We start from the raw sequence: 20,344 nt of genomic DNA, 5'->3' as shown, positions 1-20,344 counted from the left end.
GGTAAAACTGCCAGTGGGCAAAACTTTGACGCTGCATTCAAACTCCCAGGTCAGAGTCCTGGGAACCAATTAGAAGACATTGTTGGAGCAATAGATCAAACAATGGATACATTAGCAAGCTGTGGTGTTCAGGTTGCTTAGTTTCCTTCTCTTCTGGAGTGAAAAATAAGTCTGAGTTTGTGAAATGTGTGTTTACTGAACTTCTATACAGTTACGTAGCCACAAGGCACGGTGGATATGCCCGTTTATGACAGACAGCACTGACATATCCACACATGTGATGCAACTGTAGACCCTCCTGTGTCACTATCTGACTCACACATGCTGGACGTGCACCCACACAGTTCATGTATTTTTTCCATGTGCAAGAGAGACCATGTGCATAAAGAGTTGGAGGGAGGGAGGGAGGGAGGGAGAGAGGAAGGGAGGGGTGTGTCTCCAGAGAAAGGAGGGAGCTCAGCCTTGTACTCCACAATGTGTGTGTGGACCCATCAGCTCTACTTCTCCATAGCTGGATCAGGAGTGTCGCTGAGGAAATGGCTTTAAAAACACTCAACTTTGATGTTCTCCTGCGGTCGCCGCTTGTTTTGTACTGGAGGAACGATGCCCAAACCCACCGAGGACTGCTTCAGGACGCCTGTCTGTGCGCCGTGAGGACCCCGGTGTGGTGTTGAGGTGCAGGACAGAGATCACCAGATCAAAAGATCAGCGGCATGTTTGGATAAAGTAGGAGAAGCTTAGTGAGGAACCACAGAGGGAGGCTGAGCCAAAATGAGTTTACCAAATAACTGCATGTATCTGTCCCCTTCGGCCCAAGATCGCCACTTCAAAGTGAGGAATGGGAACATCTGCGGGTCACCGTGTGCTGTCAACCGGCCCATCGACATCGTGCAGAAACGCAGGCGGTAGGCCACCAGATGTGCTTACGCAGATGCTCCAGATGCAAAACTCTAAATACACACAGCTGTGTAAAGTTTTGTCAGAGATTAACAGTAACTTTTGCTGAGTTTGAGATTTATTCTGAATGTCCGTAACTCAGAGTTTGTCCTGATTAACTGTCTGATATATCGTTAAAATCCGACACTTTCATCACAACTATTTCTAATTTTGGTCTGTGTTGATGTTAAAAGTATCCGCAGCATCAGAAAAAATGGTTTTCAAAGTAAGTCCGATTATTGGGTCCAAATGAAAAGTATTTTTAGTTAGCATTTGAACTGGGGCAGCAGTAACCACACACCCAGAGCAGTAATAGTATGTACCAGTGGTCTTTTTCATGTCTTTAACTCATCTGTTCATTACAGTTAATTGCTGACAACAGTTATCTGTTACCAAAACAGCAGAACAAAAAAAAACATCAAGCAAGAGACCTCTATTTACATTTAAATGTGCTAATGAATTGGTGCTGCACTAATATGGGGGTTTGTGTGTGTTTCTGTGTGATCGAGGGCTCAGCTGAGTTTTCTAAAAACTGGTTTTGTGGTTGTAAAGGTTGGTTCTATGTAAATGTCACACACATGGTTTCTGTAGCTGAAACAGTGTCCGCTGGCTTTGGAGTCACGAAAGAAAATCTGACTAAATTTGCAGCTGGTCATTCACAAACGTACGGTGACATCAGCCTTGGCAGGCAGGGAGGGTGCGCAGGACGCCTTTAAAATGTCAGCCCGCTTAAAAAATAAGAAGAAAAACCCTTCAAAGGGAGCTAGCTAATGAACACAGATGTATTTATACCCCTGATGGAGCAACCGCGTGTGAACTAACTCTTAAAAGAACAGAAAATGTCGTTGCCAACCACACTTTTAAAAAAAAAAACACCTTTACTGACCATGCTGCCTTTTTCATACACAAAGCTTCTTTTACCACCATAAATTTGAAGCTTTTACGGCTTTCACTGCAAACTATTGTTCATTTCTGGAATTGTCCTTTCTAATACAAATTATATCGATATGAGTCCTGCACACGATTTTTTAAATGATCATTTTATCTTTGATTACCACCCATGTTTCAAAGCATCAGTATTGCAGTGTTTACCGTGTAATAAATGTTTGATGTTGGGTAGCTGTTGCATGTTCAAGAGATTTTGCCTGCTGCTGCTGCTGCCCCTGTTCCGTGCACCCAGCATTAAAATGCAGTATTTTTGCTGATTATACTGCATTTAGAAAGCTTCTAACAGCAATTTTACGGACATAAATGGAGAAAATTGGATGCAAAAGGAGTAAGAACTAAATTAATACAGTCCATACAATAATACTTCCCGGACTTATTATTATTATCGTTCTTATTAGTACTGCTCCAAGTGTCCCATTAACTTTATTAACCGATTTGATGTTGGTTTAATTTCAGGTTTCACTTTTGACTAAACTATCAGTTCAGTCTGTGCAGGTATTGGCTTTCACTCTGCCTGTCTGTCTGTCTGCCTGCCTGCCTGTCTGTCTGCTGCCTGCCTGCCTGTCTGTCCTGCCTGCCTGCCTGCCTGCCTGCCTGCCTGCCTGCCTGCCTGCCTGCCTGCCTGTCTGTCTGCCTGCCTGCCTGTCCTGTCTGCCTGCCTGCCTGCCTGCCTGCCTGCCTACCTGCCTGTCTGCCTGCCTGTCTGTCTGCCTGCCTGCCTGCTGTCTGTCTGTCTGCCTGCCTGCCTGCCTGCCTGCCTGCCTGCCTGCCTGCCTGCCTGTCTGTCTGCCTGCCTGCCTGTCTGTCCTGCCTGCCTGCCTGTCTGTCTGCCTGCCTGCCTGCCTGCCTGCCTGCCTACCTGCCTGTCTGCCTGCCTGTCTGTCTGCCTGCCTGCCTGTCTGTCTGCCTGCCTGCCTGTCTGCCTGTCTGCCTGTCTGCCTGCCTGCCTGTCTGCCTGCCTGTCTGCCTGTCTCAATAGTTCAGAAGTGAAACTTGACCTTTGTCGGCATCCCCGCTGGTTGGCCAACCTTCTGGGCCTCCCTCCCTATCAACTCAAAGTGACATTACACACAGCTCGCTCTCGTTATACATTAGGTCAAAGGTCACTTTGAATTGTGACATAATGCGAAGATTGAGTAACGTCAGATTCCACTGGATCGTTTCATTCATATCTCCATAGACACCATAAATCACATCATTAATTAACAGAGAGAAATGGGATAGGTTGAATGTAAAGATCATATGGGACCAAAATTTCACTTCCCAGTCCACACTGGTAACACAGGCGTATGGATCGCAGTGCAAATGTTGTCGTAGTTCCTTTATACTTGTTTGTTATTATGTGGAAAAACATAGCTGCAGGAGGAGTGTTGGGCCTGGGAACGATTGCAAGGCCTGGGAGCTGGATGGGTCACTGCTGCAATGAAACACTCACAGAACCACAACTGACGCAAGCAGACGTGTGATTGTGTGTAAACTCACTGCTGGGATGGTGGATGGAGAGGTATCCTGACATTTGTGGTTTCTGCTCCAAGCAAGACAGATAGAATCCTCTCAAGAGGCTGTCGTCCACCTGCAACTGTTACTACTTCAGCCACTTCAGGGTTTTACACACACACACACACACACACACACACACACACACACACACACACACACACACACATACTCAGAGGTTCCAAGAAGGAAAGATCGTGAGTGGGAGGGTGTTTAACTGCCTCTGTGTCTAATTCAGGCCTTTAAATTGAAGTTGTTTAGAGGAATATCTTGGCATGTAAGTTTTTTTAGATAACTAGGTACCGATGCCAGCTGAGGTGGTTCAGGTTGAAGATGTCCTCTACTTATCTCTGTGGGGAGGTGATTCAGACATGTCTGGGAAGAGAACCCAAGACCCAGGACAGATTAGATGTCCTAGTCTAGCTCTAGAACACCAGGGTAGCGTCCCAGGGAAGCTGGAGGATCATCACCGTCTCTTCCCATAATTATACTTAGCTCAAATTAAATGTGTGGAAATGTATATAAAGACCATATAAAATGCAGGGATTTTTAAAGTACTGAGGTTGAAAAGAAGTATCATAGTCTTTAGTAAGCTGACAGATGACAAAGAAGGGTGGGGGGGATAAGTGACGTAGCCTGTTGTTTCCATTATGTCACCACCTGCAGCAGTGACTGCTCAGGTGTCTTTTAGCTAATCAGAGGAGGAAGTTGCACAATTGTTCTCAATCGCTATATTAAAAAAGGCACCAATTAGTTCCATATGAGCATGATTAGAGGAACACTCGGCACAGTGTGTGTGTGTGTGTGTGTGTGTGTGTGCTCTGCTTCCCCTGAAACAGCCTGTCCAGTGCACCAGTGTGATGTAAGGTGGTTCAGGTTCGATTTTTTTCTGGTCGATTCTGTAGCCAAATCTAGATCTGTGTGTGTGTGTGTGTGTGTGTGTGTGTGTGTGTGTGTGTGTGTGTGTGTGTGTGTGTGTGTGTGTGTGTGTGTGTGTGTGTGTGTTCCTTGGTGCTTCTCTCCCCGAGTGTTATCCTCCCAGCCAGTTTCTAATGATATTAATGCTGATCAACCCCTGTATAGATTTTCCCCGGCTGGATGGACAGAGCTAATCACTTCCCATAGACTCCATGATCAATACCTGTTTGCAGGAGTGAATCAAATTTTGAGGTAGCCTGCACATTTAACTCCTTCAGCACTACACAGGTATTATTCACATTTATGCCTGGTGATCACTGCGGTGGTCTTAAATGTGTTTCATCTTTAAGTTAAAGACCAACACAATGTTTCTCTCACCATTTCAGCCTCTCCTTTTCCCTCCCGTGTCACACACTTCCAAACAGAGGTGTGCTGTTTTCAAAGGCACCAGTCCTCACTCCGCCTGTAGGTCAAAGGCTGTGCAGAAAAATAATAAACACAGCAGCTGTCTTGACTCAGTGTAACCTTCCCCCTTGGCTATATTTAGAATGACATAAGTTGCTCAGAGATGAAACACTGCCCTGATATCAGATAGTGACGTTGGAGAGTGATCCACAGCGGCTCTGCAGGTGATTTTAGAGGTGGCAGAAGAGCTTCTTCTGCCTTGGCTGAGGTGCAGTGATCATCCTGAGTCAGGGTGGCTGTATTCAGTAGGATCAGAACCTTCATAGATAAATAGGTTAGTACATCATGAAACTACTAATGAGGGTAGATGTGGGATACCAGTCATCAATGAGTGAAGGGATGATAGAGGTTATCATATGGCTGGAGAACACAGTGGATCAGAGCGTTGTTTGGGGTTGTTTTGCTGCTTTAAATGTTCCAGTGGCATTAGTGATATGACTAGTAATTAAGAGATCCGGTATGGAAATCTGATCCAGCACCAGTGCTCCAGTACCCACAAGGCCAACAGATACAAAACATGTTGTTTTCTGGTGTCTTTCACACAGGGACAAATACGCATTATTAATGAAACACTGGAATACATGTCGATGGTTTGGTAATTCTGTTGCAGGGTGACTGGAGAGAACTGGTTCTGATCCAGTGGGGCTGTTTAAAATAATCTAAATGGCCAGTTGAAATCTAACGGCAGGATTTGAGCCTTGGACGTTTGCTGCTGTGATTTGCACAGATCTTACGCAAATAACGCTCTGCTTGTTAAGCTCCGCTCATGTCTTGGTGAGCAGTCCTGGGCCATGAACATCTAATCACACACACACACACACACACACACACACACACACACACGGGCCCCACACAGTGACAGTGTGAGGAAAGGGGTATTTGGCAGACAGTTGGAGGGGGAAGTAGGTTGTTTTCCTGCTGTTTTTAGATCAAATGTACGCTCAGCCTGAGGCGTGAGGCAAATAAACCCGCTTTACCCCGTGAACTCGCTCTTTCTCACACTGACACAGGTTTGTTCTCCAACAACTAATTTGTCCATTTCCCTCCTCAAATATTAAATCAGGCTGTACTTTTCTAAATTCATAGCTAGCTTTCTGTTTTAATTTGCTCCTACCTTCTCACCCTTTGGATTTTCCCAGGCCACTCGAACAATTCCCACAGTGCAATCAAAGAAAACCACAATGACCACATCACATCTGGCCACCATGTTTCCCTCCTCTGAGTTATTGTCCCATGCAGAGCACATCGTCAACATACAGGCCTTTGAAATGGTTGTACCGGCCTTTTCTGATTCATAGAAGAAAGTCAGTGCCACATTTTTTTGACCACATAATTCTTAAATGACTATTTATCAGTATTATAAAATTAAAATTCAGTAACGCAAACACAACACATCGTCTGCCACGATTAAGTGGGAAACTTGGTGTCAGTATTTAGTTTCGAGGCGATGAGATTCAAAAATAAACATCCTGGGAAGAAGTGGGAAGAGTGTCAAGGGACGTGCGTGTGTGTGTATGTGAGAAAAAAAATAATAAAACAGAGTTAAAGACAGAAAAGGGAGCTGTTGTTTGCGTCAGAGACATTGAGAACAATGCTAGAAGCAGGAGGCAGCTCAAGGTCAACCTGTTATGTGTGACGGAGCCGAGGCAGACGCCAGCCTGCTGCTCTCTTTGTCTGCCTGCTTGTTTAAAGGAAGTTTTGCCTGGTTTTACAAAGAGTGGTAATGCCGCTATTTTATGTTTAATTTACCGTGTTTTTTATATATCCTTGCTATTGATGTACCCAAACCAACTATAATTATAACACTAAGCTAAATCTCCAAAGGATAAACTGGTCTAAGGGAAGGAAAACAGTTTAAATGTCTTTATTTGCAGACACTCCTTTGTCCACAAATGTATTTGTTCTGAGATGCATTCAATGTGTTTATATTTAGATGCATCATTATATTTTGTATTAGACTGTAGGACTCTATTCACTGTGTTTTTATATATTTCCGTCAATAGATGGCGCTGTTTCGTTGTGGCTGAATGAGCGGCTACGGTGGATTCTGAATGAAAATGAATGCCATTGAACACAAGCTCTGCTGAGCAGAGGCTGCGGGGGGAAACGCTGGTAACAGATCAGGGATCAGCCATACCTGGCTTCCCTTATGTTTGCATCAATTCCAATGGTAACCAAAGTAAAAAATATGATGTCGTTTTACTGGATCGACATGCACAGCAAGGATCCATTTGGCACAGTGGGCGAAAATATTCCTCCTTCATCATTTGACCGAAAGGTATGAAAATAAATCACCTTCCTAGATGGCAGAAATCAGCCCGTGCGACCGTGTTGACGTCAGAACCCTCACAAGTCTCATCATTCCCTAATTCCTGGCAGGCAGGTCTATTCTTAGCTTCTGACGTCACCGGTCTCTCGTGATCGAGCCTCGTCACGGTCGGAAGGGTGGGTGCTAAAAGTTGGGTCAGGTTAATTGCCGGCGGGGGTGTCTGTGTTACTGTCGAGGTAAGTCCCGCTGCCCCACTGTGCCGCGTCACACCAATCAGGCGGCAGATGCTGAGCCACATCACGGTGCTGGATACAGCCTCCCTCTGCTTAACCCCAGCACTTCATCCACCTCTCTCCCACCTCTCTCTCCTCTCCCTCGCTCCCTCCGCTCTTGTGAATTGATTGGATATTTCATTCAACATCGATTGCATAATAGCCACCTTTCATTTGTCGGGCAGAGCTATTGCTGGAGCACCGGAGGCAAACCGAGCTAAAAATATACTCAGAGGCAACACTCCAGTGCTCAGTTGGTGCTCTGCTTTTGAGGAAGGAGAAGTGTAAATTCATTTACACAATTGTGACGCGTACATTACAGCGCCTGAAAATCTCTTTTACGGTGAATTTAGCAGGAATCATTTCTCATAGAGCAGAGATATGGGATATCCTTTGCGCTTGAGTTTAGGTCAGAGGGGAAATTAATTTGAATTGGTTTCGCTCATCTGTGTCACTGGGGGAGTGAACACCAGTATCAGATGAGTCTGAGCCGAGACGGTCCCGCTGAATTAATATGGATCGCACCGAAGCTCAAAAACCCACCATCCGTTGAGGGGAATCATCCTCACTTTGATTAATTGGAGCGAGTGCGAGTCTAAAGGTTGTCTTTGCTCTTTTGTGTTATACATCAACTATGTTTCATGGAGTGGGAAGTGTGTTTGTGGCCTGCATGAACCCTTGAAACGTCAACATTATAGACTGATTTCATCTTTGTCCAGTTAAAAAAGGAGAGACAAGTTGAGTTCTGACTGGGCTGAACCCAGCTGGGGAAAGGAATATTCGATAAAATGCATCTTTGCTCATAAATCAAGAAGAAAGCAAATCTATTTTTAAATGATCTTCATAGACATGAAGTAGCTCAGATATGGGGGTGTCCTTCAGCGTGGTGGCTGTGATAGGGTGATTGTAAGAACGGTGGACGGGTAAGTAGTTCTGCTGACGTACCGAGCGTCAGCTTGACGTCACAGGGAGGTAAAGATGTGTGCCCGCCTGAATTTGATTGCAAGAAAGGCAGTTAAAACAAGGTCGCCTGTTTGAAAGGGGAGTATGTTTGACCGTAGCATTTTCATGCGCTTAAATTCTGTCATTATGTATCTGGGTTTATACCTATGCAACATTGTCATTGTCCTTTTTTCTGCACTATAGATCCACATTAGACGAGTCAGGAGATTTGATTTTATTCAGGTTTCAATGTTATTGACTCTAGTAGGCTAATATGGTTGTATATACAGTAATACAGATCATATATACTGTAGATCTTATTAGCAAAGTAGTACATTAGCAACAGGTCTGGCAGTATGGACACGTACCCCATCCATCCATCCATCCATCCATCCATCCATCCATCCATCCATCCATCCATCCATCCATCCCTCCATCCATCCACCCATCCATCCATCCATTCATCCATCCATCCATCCATCTTCTGCCTCTTTTCCCTTAGTGGGTTTCATATGAGTCTAATAAAGATTAAACCGTTCTGTTTGTGATCTTCTCTCTTTGTAGTTTTGATGTGGAGAATGGCCTGTCAGTGGGGCGCAGTCCTCTGGACTCTCAGACCAGCCCAGGTTCTGGTCTGGTTCTTCAGGCCAACTTTCCGCACAGCCAGCGGCGCGAGTCTTTCCTCTACCGTTCGGACTCCGACTTCGACCTGTCCCCCAAAACTATGTCCCGCAACTCATCCACTGCCAGCGACCTGTGAGTATTTTGAAGATTCTCTCACTATGGTTCGGTTTTGATGGCACAGTAGGGGACAATGTGATATCAGAGAGCTGGTTCTGTTGATGAATGTCTGTGTTACTGTAAAGAACAGAACAGAATGACGTAAGCTAGAATCCAAAGCTAGGAAAATAACATTTAGGTGTAGATCTCAGATTTTCAACAACGCCATTCTGCCTGTGTACAAATGTAGACTTCTGTGTGCAGCTAGCACTTTATTTGATGCCAGAATAAAAATGAGGTCTCAGCCACCAATAGCTGTCGCTGGTTTGCTTTGAAGGGAAGATGGACTGAAGCACTGGGAGGTCAATTGGCCACCTCGGTGAGACAAGTGTGAAGACTGCTGTGATTTTAGTTGCATGTTGTGACCTTGAGCTTCGTCAAAGTTCTGCCTCAGCACACAGTAATGCATGAACGCTGCTTCTGAGTCCATAAACACATGTCAAGTGTTTACAAGTCTGCTTTCAGAGTTTCAAGTGCATTTGTCAAGAAATGATATTTTTTCTTGCTTACACATAATAAAAAGATTTTACCTTGATCTTATTTTCTACATTCATCTTGTGACCTTTTACCATTTTAATAGTTGTCTGTGTTTTTGTAGACATGGAGAAGACATGATCGTGACTCCATTTGCACAGGTTAGTCTCTTTATGTATATCTGATGTCTCAACGTAGCCCAAAGAGAGCCAAAACAATCGATGCACTTCTCTTAGTCTTTGCATAAAATTAACCACACAGTTCGACCATCATCATAGTTGTAACAAGCATGTTTAAGCTACAGAATTAGGGGATGGGGATGTCATTTGGTGTCATTCATGGGCGTTTATCTTCTCTATGGTGAAGGCTTGAAGTTGTGTGTTAAAAGTTTAATGAATGTCGTTATTTGAGTCACGTCTCCATTTTTTGCGTTAGGTTCTTGCCAGTCTCCGAACAGTGAGGGGTAACTTTGTTGCCCTGACGCATCTGCAAGATCGCGTAGGAAACAAGTAGGAACAAGAGGGTCGATGGGATTTTTGACTCTGTGTTCTTATTATTAAAGTCATGTTTCATATGTTTCTTGTTTCAGGAGGCAAACCGGCAGTAACCAGCCACCAGTGTGTAAGCCATGTGTCACAGGTCAGTATATTATCACTATAACGAAGCATTTTGATGGATGTCAAGCTTGTAACTGCCTGATTCTTTTATTTCCTCGGAGTCACCTGACAAACTATAATCGTGCACTTTTGCAGAAGAGCCTTGCCCGAAACTGGCACTAGAAACGCTGGAGGAGCTGGACTGGTGTCTGGATCAGCTGGAAACACTGCAGACTCGGGACTCTGTCAGTGAGATGGCATCCAACAAGGTTAGATGGACTCTGACTCAAAGTGCCGTCTGGTTTTCAGAGTCTTAGCTTATTATTCGTGGAGACCAGGTCGTGTTGGTGTCGATGGTCTCGTGTAACCTGTCAGGGGCTTTTCACATTCAAAGGTTTGACATAAAAATATGTGTTATCTGGCCGAGATGGAAAAAGTCAGCTGAGGATGAGAAGGACAGTTTCCCCCGATGTGGCTACATGCACTTAATTAGGAGCCGCCGTTGTGTGTTTTGACACATGGGACATCAGCGAGGCTTCACAAAACCCCTCATCAAAAAGAAATGTCCTTTTCCTCTGAAAGAGTTAAGCAGAATTTCTCATGCATCCCTGTTTCCTGCTCTCGCTCTTGTGTGGCAGTTACTCTCAGACCTCCTCCGTCTCCCGTCCAGCCAATCACATCCCTCTCCTCCATCCAGCCCCTTAAGCCCGTGTCTCTGATTGGACAGGGAAGGTGGTGGGGGTCCTCTCAGCCTTTTTTCCCTCTCCCTCTGTTCCTTAATGTTTCTCATTGACAGTATGTGACAGTTGCATGGGCGACTGCAGTCACACCCTTTCTCCCCCCAAAGGTAGATCACGTTGCCTTTCTCCCAGCTCTACTTCACCCCACTGTCCCCCTCAGATTGGTCTGCTCCCCCCCCCCCCCCCCCACCTCCAGGACAGCACACGAGACACTGGGGACTTTCATTTCCAAACAGGCTCCCTGTTCTATTCAGTTCCTCTCCACTGCTCTGCCCTGGCTGCAGCGTGGAGCAGAATGTTTGGGATTTTACTGACCTCTAACTTCAACATGTGCCGGTCGTTATGTCTGCGTCGGCTCCCAGCGTTTGTCTGTTCTTACAGGTGAGGGACAGACTCTTGGCTTGTTTACACCTGCATGTGTTGAGCAGCCCTGGAAGCGTTTGTAGCTAAAAGTTGAGTGAGTCTTGCTGTCAGGTCTGTCAATGGACTGAATGTTCAGGTTGTGAGCATCCGTCTATGCATTTAGACTTTGTGTGACTGTGTACATGTGACAGAGAAAAACAGACTGTTAGCAGTTTCCCCTTTGTTTAATTTACAAGAGCAGCAACATGTTGCATGTCACGTGTAAATGGGTTCCTTTCAGTGCAGTAACAGCAGCAAACCCAGAACAGGGAAACTGCTGAGAATATTTCAGGAATCAGTCTGCATGTATGTTTTTGTGCCTGTATCGTATAGTAAGTGTGTAGCCACTGCAGCATCACTCTCTCACACAGATCCCCTCCCCGCTCCCTCAGCCACCACATGGTAGACCTGTTACATAACCAGTGTGAAAGCTGCCGCTGTAATAAAACTCAAAGGGAGCACTCAACACTTTTTAAACTCCTGGCATGAATATACCTGCAAATGTGTGTTTGCTACCAATGTTGCAGATGTATGAGTCTGTCTTATTAAGAAATACGCATTTTAAAGAAGTTAAAGATGAAAATATGTTGAGAAAGAATATTATTATCATTTTAGTATATTAGGCTAATGACCTTGCCTGTCTATTACTTATTACTCATTCATATTTACTTATGTAGCTCAGCGAGACTTCTAATAATCACTAGCATTTACTCATGCGACACACTTTTACAGTTTTGTATTTAAAAGTCTACCAGCACTAAACACATCATTGTTTTGTTCTCGTTGTTGTTGTTGTGTGTGCGTGTGTGTCTCTACACAGTTTAAGAGAATGCTAAATCGTGAGCTGACTCAGCTCTCAGAGACAAGCCGGTCAGGGAATCAGGTGTCGGAGTTCATCGCTAACACCTTCCTAGGTGAGTTTCTATTAAATGCTGACAAAAGCAGTAAAGGTGTCAGCTGTGATGTTTTTGTTGTGGTGTCCTGGACCAAAATGGAAAAACCTTTTTGGACAGAAAGGTTTAAGAGCATTAATACATTTTATGGTTGGTGACGTAAGTGTAGGGGTAAGATACTTTAGGTTATCTAAAATACCGTGAACAATTTTTATCATTTAATGTCTTTATCATCGGGACTATTTTTTTAATAAAGGGGCTCAAAGGGACAAAAGAGATATTTTAAACAGTAAAAGGGGGCTTAACTGTTTCTGAAAAAAGAGAAATGACTGTCAGGCAGCATAGAGATGAAGCAAAAAGAGGAAAATTTCCTGAACAGGTGCACTGCGTCCATCAACATTCCCAGATACATGGTGTGGTGTTGTCGTAGCAACAGGGTGCCATATCTAATATATTATTAGACAGGGTGTTGCATCAGTGGGGGGCTCAGTCTTCAGCAGCATTGGCGGCAGGATGGAGGTCCAGCCGAACAAGGATGGACCTGTCAGTCGGGTACCGTTTGGACAGGGGAGTCTTGGCTTTGAGCTTGACGGCATTTGGGAGTGAGGAAGAGGAGGCATTGTCTGAGAGGTGAGAGGGGCGTGCACGCTCATGCACGCTCCCACCGAGGTCCCTCTGCGTCCATCAGCTGACATCGGCACGTGTGACACCGAACGTCTGGATAATCTGCTTTCATTTAACGGGCCGTGTCCATAAGAAAGCCAGATGTGCAATGCTGAGGACCCGAAGTGAAACCGCTGAAACGGGACGACTTTTCCCACAAATGCGGATGAGTCATTGTCGACACCGTTGGGTCTGCAGGAACGTCAAGCGTACGCTGAAACTGTCGAGGGAAGATGGCGTTTTTGATTATGTTTTCCCCACCGTTTGCATGAAGGATGAAGTCTTCACTTTGGACTTGAACCGAAATCTCAGTCCTGTAACTGACGGACGCTGCTCTGAACTCACGTTTGGATAAACCAAGAAACACTTCATCACCAAGCTCATGGTCGGACTCAGCTCTCAAGAAGATCTTACCCATCATTCTTAGCAGCTTAACACTGACGTACTAACTCAGTTTTGCTCTGGTAATAAAGATGGTAATGTCACATTTGTTTTCATTTTCCTGTTTTCAAAGGATATAAATTGAAATCCCAGTATTTTGTGAAATGAAGATTAGAGTTAGGGTTCTGTGTAAATGTATTAGCAGAAAAGCACGATTGGACAGTTATTTAACGGTACGCCTCTATGTGATTTTGTTCATCACAGAAAAACAACATGATGTGGAGATCCTGTCTCCACCGACAAAAGAGAGGGAGAAGAAGAAGAGACCAATGTCACAGATCAGCGGTGTGAAGAAGGTCATACCGAGTTTAGCATCTGTCTCCATCCCTCGCTTTGGAGTCAACACTCCACAGGAAAGTCAACTGGCGAAGGTGGGCACACACACACACACACGCACACACACACACACACACACCACACACACACACACACACACACACACTCCATGCCTTAAATTTGAACCCTCCTTTCCCTGCAGGAGCTGGAGGAGATAAATCGTTGGGGTCTGGACATGTTCAAGATATCTGAGTTTTCTGGAAACCGTCCTCTAACAGTGATCATGTACTCAGTCTTCCAGGTACAACGGATATCCAATAATGCAATTATCTAATTTAAGTAGTATTATTGTGGTTGCAGGCACACCTTCGGTAACATTTTAACCATCATGCGAGATGAGAAATAAATAGAAATAATGTTTCTTCTGACACTTTCTGCTCACACTTCAGGAGCGAGATCTTTTGAAAACCTTTAAGATCCCAGTGGGCACATTTGTCACCTTCGTGATGACTTTGGAGGACCACTACCATGGAGACGTAGCTTATCACAACAACATTCATGCAGCAGACGTGGTGCAGTCCACCCACGTCCTCCTTTCCACTCCTGCCTTAGAGGTGAGCTCTCACAGGTTTCACGAATTTCAGAATGCAGCTAATAATTTCTGCAGAGTCAGCGCTTGTTTGAAAGTTATTTTAGTGGCAATTTTAAAGAATATGCGTCTGTTTCATGTTTATTCCAGGCAGTCTTCACAGATCTGGAGATCATGGCTGCTCTGTTTGCTAGTGCCATACATGATGTCGACCACCCAGGAGTTACCAACCAGTTCTTAATAAACACCAGTAGGTCTTAGCTCATAACAAATTAATTAGAATTTAGTTTGCAAACTAACAACGGATTATCTCACACTGTATCTCAATCTCATCCTGTATTTGGTAGGTTCAGAGCTTGCATTAATGTACAATGATGCTTCTGTTCTGGAGAATCACCACCTGGCTGTGGGCTTCAAACTGCTGCAAGAAGAAAACTGTGACATCTTTCAAAACCTCAGCAAGAAACAGAAAGATTCTCTCCGTAAAATGGTGATCGACATGGTGAGATTTTGGCGTCCCCATGCCCAGAGATTAGAGAAAGTGGTGACAATTGGAAACTTGAAACATGCAGAATCGTAATCCTGGTGTCTAATAAATAATGTACAGACCTGCTCATGCTGAGCTGTGGTGGTCCCCATCAGGTGCTGGCCACAGATATGTCCAAACACATGAACTATCTGGCAGACATGAAGACAATGGTGGAGACCAAGAAGGTGACCAGTCTGGGAGTGCTCCTGCTGGACAACTACTCTGACCGCATTCAGGTGGGAAGGCCTCCTCTTCATATCCTGATAATTATATCAAAGTGCATGTTCCACTGGTTGGCCTTATTGTTGGCTACGGTTTTGATTTAATAAAAAAAGTATCTAAATCTTATTTGAGATTTATCAGTATTACAAGACACGAGCCTCCATGCGCTGATGGTCATTTGCTTCCCTCTGCTGGTGTGATGTTGTTACTGCATCAGAAACGTATCGTAATCGCCAGTGAACTTAAATGATCATTGTACCTCTTTTTTCCTCAGGTTCTGCAGAACATTGTCCATTGTGCTGACCTGAGCAACCCAACAAAACCGCTGGAGCTGTACAGAAGGTGGACGGACCGTATCATGAGGGAGTTTTTTACACAGGGAGATCGGGAGCGGGATAAAGGCATGGAGATCAGTCCCATGTGTGACAAGCACAACGCTTCCATAGAGAAGAGCCAGGTATGAACTTCTGACATAAAGAGGAGACATATAAAAGAAAAGAATGCTGAATATCAACATTTTGTCCTCAAATACTGTTCACTTCATTTGGCTTTTTAAAAACCGTTTGTTGTAAATATGGTTTTAGGTGGGCTTCATCGACTACATTGTCCACCCTCTTTGGGAAACCTGGGCCGATCTGGTGCATCCAGATGCTCAGGAAATCTTGGACACGCTGGAGGACAACAGAGAGTGGTACCAGAGCATGATCCCCCGCAGCCCATCACCTTCCAGCCCTGAACACGACGCAAAGGGGTCAGGAGGAGGGGCTGTAGCAGCGGGAGAGGCCGTTCCTTTAGGAGGTGGAGGGGACAAGTTTCAGTTTGAACTCACTTTGGAGGAGGAGGAGGAGGATGAGGTGGAATCTGAGCTGGAGAGCCAAAAGGAGTCAGGTGAGGAGTGGCACCAGGATTCCCCTCCAGCCTCCTCGCCAGACCCCTGCAGGTACCGTCCCCCGTCGCCTCACCCAGTGCGGACCATGAACCGGATTGCCATGTCGGTGCAGAGCCCACACAGGCTGCGTGGGTCAGTGGGGCAGGAGAGCACCGACAGGGATGGAGAACTGAACCAGGAGAGGGAGGGGGTGGAGCACCCGCGTACGGGCACATAACAGCCAGCACGATCTACCCAGCCCTGGAAAGTGCTGGTGGGATTGAGACGGAGGCAGGGCACGCCTTAACAGATAATGTCTGTAAAATGATTACAGTCCCTTTACACTGGAGACACCCTCCCTGCAGAACAGAGGGGCACTCCCCTCTCTTTTAATTTATGTTTTAGAATTGAATTTAGTCACTCTGTGTGTGGCTGATTGGCCCGTTTGTCTGGCCCTGCTTCATGGTAGCTTCAGGTCCCAGTATGCTGAATAACTGGGAGGGAGGATGGATCAAAACGGTGATGATGATCTTCTCCAGAGGAAGAAGATCCTCCCTGAACCGTCTGGACATGAGCAGCTGAGGACTGAGGACATGAGGACTGCTCTGCTTTAACAGGGTCTTGGAAATTATTTTGCATCATGTTTTTCTTTATTTTTTTTAAAGTTTATTTTTCCCTCAAGAAGGACGCGGGTTATGAGTTATTGTTTATGTTTTGGTGATGTGCAGCAAATGAAACTATGGACGTAAGCCTCAGGGTATGGAGAGGAACGCAGATCTGATGTAGCATGGATGCAGAGGGTACCCCTGATCTGACCCTGGACCAGTCTGATGACCTCTGAGTCAGACCCAGCTGAAACCTGACTCGTATTTAATTCAAACCCTTTAAGAGAGACGGAAGCAATGGAATGATATTTATTTAAACCAGCTTCCCGCACTGCAGAGACTGGACACGGACACAGTCTCGCCACCTGAAGACACCATCTGTTTTTTTGTTCTTTTTTAGAAGATTTTAAATGGTGGTTTTAGGTTTTCCGAGCTGTTCCGTAAACATATGTTTCTGGTTTGGTCTGTGTTTGAGCTTTTAAATCAGGGTGCCTCCAGTCCGCTGTAGCACTTTACCCTCTCTGCCCTGCAGCTCTTCTGCTCCCACACACAAAGGGCTTCACCTGCCGTATGCCTACTACTCTCAACCAATCACATCTGCTGGGCTGCACTTTACTCTTTAATACTAATAACCTCCCCGAGTGCCCCAAAATCCTTTTCCTCGTCGTACCGCCGTCAATTTGTTTTGTTTAACTCGTATTAGAGACAAATTGCTCTGTTACCACTGGGTTTGCTTTGATGTTGTCTGACTACAGACATGAAAGGATCTCCCAGATTCACATTGAAGTGCTCCATGTACCTGCGCTCGACTGGGACGACTGTGAAGCGAACACACTAAAACCTGCCAGCCCACCACGCTGGACCTTTTTTAAAAACCATTTTGACCTGACAAATGTGTCAAAGTCAGAGACTTAGAAGCTACTTTTTACGATCCATGTCAACGTTATTCATCGTTCATAGTTGATGGGGTTTTTGTGCGACAGCGCGGTTAAAGGGCAGGAAATAGTCACGCACCACATACAGAAAACACGGCTCCACTAAAGTAGCCGCTCAGCCTTACACGTGAAAGCTTTTTTAAAAGAAATGTCCACATTCATCGAGAAAACTTGACATCACATATGTGTAAAATATAATTCACCGCGGTTTGTTGGTTGCAGATGCAATATAAACCCGAGTGGTTCTGGGTTTTTGTGTGTGTTTTCACCCCCAACTTCACACCTCAGATCATCGATAGACCAAACTCTCCGACTCTGGTCAGGTGACCCTTAAAGAGGAGCCACATCGAAGACAAAAACACGTTGAGGAATGTTCCTGAGATTGGGAGCAGATGTCTGTAAGCAGATGATTGTAACATGGACACGTTGGAGCGCGCCTCGTCCAGGGGACACCGACGCCGTCCTCCGTCAGCGAGCCTTTGCTGTTGATAACTGCCAACCTTCATGTTTTATGCTGTCTGTTCTCAGTCTGTGTCGTGCAAACGTCTGTATTTATTCTTACCCGTTGAGACAAAGTACTGTAATACTGGACATGATGTTTTGGAGCCTAAGAATCAAGTATAATTTACACGCATCTGCCACTCCAAGGTTCTTAGTCGAAGACAATTGTTTTCATTTCTTATTTTAAGCCAAAAGATTCTTGGGAGCACAGGGTGTTTTAAGCAGGAGGTGCCAATAAATTCTATAAAAATCAGGATTCTTAGATCCTTTCTTTATTACGTCAGATATACGAACGGGTTTCTAATAGAAAGATCAGAACCTTCGAACATGTTAGTGTGCTTTTACGTAGCTAATTTGCTGTTAGTTCATCTCCGTGCAGGCAGCAAACGTGGTGGCGTTGCTGTCGTGGTGTTCAGCAGAAGCTCCTGTCCAGCCTGACCGGAGCGCCGGTGCAGGCCGCCGGCTTCACCCCCTGAAAGCAAGGTCAGATACAACAGCAGCAGGTTTATCCCCACGTTCTGATGGCGTCTGCCGAGGAAGCCTCGCCTTCACGGTTCGAGTCACAAACATCACCTGGTAGAGTTGGCAGACCAGCTGGAAGAGGGACGACATGGCCTTGGTCTCACGCTCTGCTGTGTACTCCTGAAACCACAACACTCACATCCTTACCAGACCGGCCACATCGTTGTGCGACCTTTAATAAAGAACCCTGCAGCAGAATTCGAAGGGTTAGAACAGTTTTACCCCGTTGAAAGTGACCCAGGGTACGTGCAGGTGGGCGGGGCTCAACGCCCTGGTCATGGCAGCGTTGGCGTGCATCAGCCGGTGGCCCAGGCCTCCCTTCACACAGGAATCAAGGGTGGACCAGGAGACGGAGGGAGCGTACAGCTGGAGACACTGAGACAGCAGGACAGGGACGTCAGCCGCAGCTTTGAACCCGCGGGTTCCTGTTTGGGTTCCTGTTTGGTGTTGCAGACACTCACGGGCCGGGCAGCTGTGAGGGGGTCTGCGGCCGCCTCCATGCAGTAGATGGTCTGCAGGGACGAGGGTCCAGTCAAATGGACGATGCAGGCCTGGAGGACGGGATGGATCAGTCCACGCGAATTGTGTTTTTGGCATTCATTCTTTTGAAATGAGACACGGCGATAACCTCGATCATGTTTCCCAGGCACTCGGGCTCCCCACCCTGACAGACGAAGGGAGAGTTTGCTGACGGAACCTCCTGCAAGGGGAAGACACTCACATTTACCGGGGGTCCGTACTTTTTAGGCGTCCTCTGAAAGGTTCTCGGTACCTTGGTGTTTCCGTACGGCACCAGAGTCACGGTCATGATGTCCTGCAGCATGCTCCAGGTGGGGAAGAGCTGCTGGCTGATGAAGACTCTGCTGCCTGGACACAAACTCTGGTAATACAGGGTGACAGCAACAGGGGACACGGACCGGTCTGGCCCGGTGGCAGTCAGCTCCATACACTGCTTCTGGACCTGCAGACAAGCTCTTCTACTTAGGCAACAAGTGTCACTTATAGAGGCAAAATGAGATAACTAGAACCCAATGAGGGGACTGGCTTTTCAAACGTTTTTTTGTTTTTTTTGTAATGTTTTAAAATCTCTAATCACATAAACTAATTATGTGATTTGATCCTGAGATTCTGTCTCGGTCACATGAAGACCCACTGGTGTTCAATTTCCAGAGCATGACTCCCATTAAAGTTCAGAAGCTTTGAAAATTGTACTTTTGCTGTTCGCCATATGTGCATTGACCCTTTTTAACAATAATCAATGTCCCACGCTTTAAAAACATTTCTTACCTCGAACGAACAACATTATTTCACAAAGAAAAAAACAACTTTTTGGCCTTAAAATGTTACTTTCAGAAAACTTCAAGCCAGTGAGTGCGCCGTACTCACCCTACATTGGAGGGCTATCTCCAGGGACCGACACCACTGGGATGGAGGATACCGGCAGGCCGGTTTGGGATGAGACGCTCCGCACCGCTCAGGGCAGAGGAGCAAAGACAGCACCAGCAGCCCCCACGGCTTCATGTTGGACAACCAAACTGTCTACACTCACTAATGCAAGCCTGCTCCTCCCCAGAGCCGCAGTAATCATCATCTTCATCATCAACATCGCCGTCATCACCAGTGCTCCCTTCGCTGACCATCGGAAATTTGTCAATATCATCAGTATTTAAGAAATAAACAAGAATAACTTCTTTAAAAACATTTATTTGCTTATTTTTATCGCATCTATTGTGATCATTATTATGATTATTCAGTGATATATATGAAAAAGAAACTTATGCCGATACACAAAGAAAAAGAAAATAGGAGTTCCGAAATCCCGGGGCAGTAGCCCACATCTATAGAGCACCCTGCCGCCCCCTAGCGGCGGCGCTGGGTTATATACTCCTCATTCTCATTGTAAACCCGAAACTTCACAGTCGAGCAAAACGTTGTTGGCACTATAGGTAAAGAGTGGTATGAAATGCTTAAGATCGCGATTTATGTCACAGAAAATTGGATCCACTCCAAAAAGCTGATTCGAAACACAATGAAGACACAATTAAGCACCTGGTCGGATCG

The 20,344-nt window shown here is 45.6% G+C and overlaps 2 protein-coding genes across 13 annotated transcripts in view; one reads left to right on the top strand and one right to left on the bottom strand.

The window, feature by feature from the left end:
• Positions 1-18,014, top strand: part of pde4cb (phosphodiesterase 4C, cAMP-specific b) — a 43,628-nt gene extending 25,614 nt beyond the window's left edge. For 5 of the 12 annotated variants that reach the window (XM_057037690.1, XM_057037692.1, XM_057037691.1 and 2 more), the window contains 15 exons: positions 8,812-9,003; positions 9,305-9,346; positions 9,626-9,662; positions 9,937-10,010; positions 10,091-10,140; positions 10,254-10,366; positions 12,060-12,153; positions 13,441-13,607; positions 13,715-13,813; positions 13,962-14,126; positions 14,252-14,351; positions 14,449-14,603; positions 14,744-14,866; positions 15,127-15,309; positions 15,437-18,014. In XM_057037690.1, coding sequence (XP_056893670.1) covers positions 8,812-9,003; positions 9,305-9,346; positions 9,626-9,662; positions 9,937-10,010; positions 10,091-10,140; positions 10,254-10,366; positions 12,060-12,153; positions 13,441-13,607; positions 13,715-13,813; positions 13,962-14,126; positions 14,252-14,351; positions 14,449-14,603; positions 14,744-14,866; positions 15,127-15,309; positions 15,437-15,958 — 2,116 coding nt within the window. In that variant the 3' untranslated portion in view covers positions 15,959-18,014. Of the gene's footprint in view, positions 1-455; positions 906-8,811; positions 9,004-9,231; positions 9,347-9,625; positions 9,663-9,936; positions 10,011-10,090; positions 10,141-10,253; positions 10,367-12,059; positions 12,154-13,440; positions 13,608-13,714; positions 13,814-13,961; positions 14,127-14,251; positions 14,352-14,448; positions 14,604-14,743; positions 14,867-15,126; positions 15,310-15,436 lie in introns of those variants that run through there. The other 7 variants (XM_057037695.1, XM_057037694.1, XM_057037693.1 and 4 more) reach the window with 4 other exon arrangements.
• LOC130528395 (gamma-interferon-inducible lysosomal thiol reductase-like) lies at positions 18,012-19,867 on the bottom strand. Its single transcript, XM_057037706.1, has 7 exons — positions 19,670-19,867; positions 19,056-19,244; positions 18,912-18,983; positions 18,745-18,834; positions 18,506-18,658; positions 18,335-18,403; positions 18,012-18,233 (listed from the first exon to the last, which is right to left on the bottom strand). The coding sequence occupies exons 1-7, from the start codon at positions 19,802-19,804 to the stop codon at positions 18,174-18,176; spliced, it is 768 nt and encodes a 255-aa protein (XP_056893686.1). The 5' UTR covers positions 19,805-19,867; the 3' UTR covers positions 18,012-18,173.
• Positions 19,868-20,344: the final 477 nt, after the last annotated feature.

This window comes from Takifugu flavidus, chromosome 7 (genome assembly GCF_003711565.1).
Source record: "Takifugu flavidus isolate HTHZ2018 chromosome 7, ASM371156v2, whole genome shotgun sequence".
Taxonomy (NCBI): Eukaryota; Metazoa; Chordata; class Actinopteri; order Tetraodontiformes; family Tetraodontidae; genus Takifugu; species Takifugu flavidus.
Note: the sequence above shows the minus strand (reverse complement) of the source record. Positions and strands in the feature narration are given on the sequence as shown.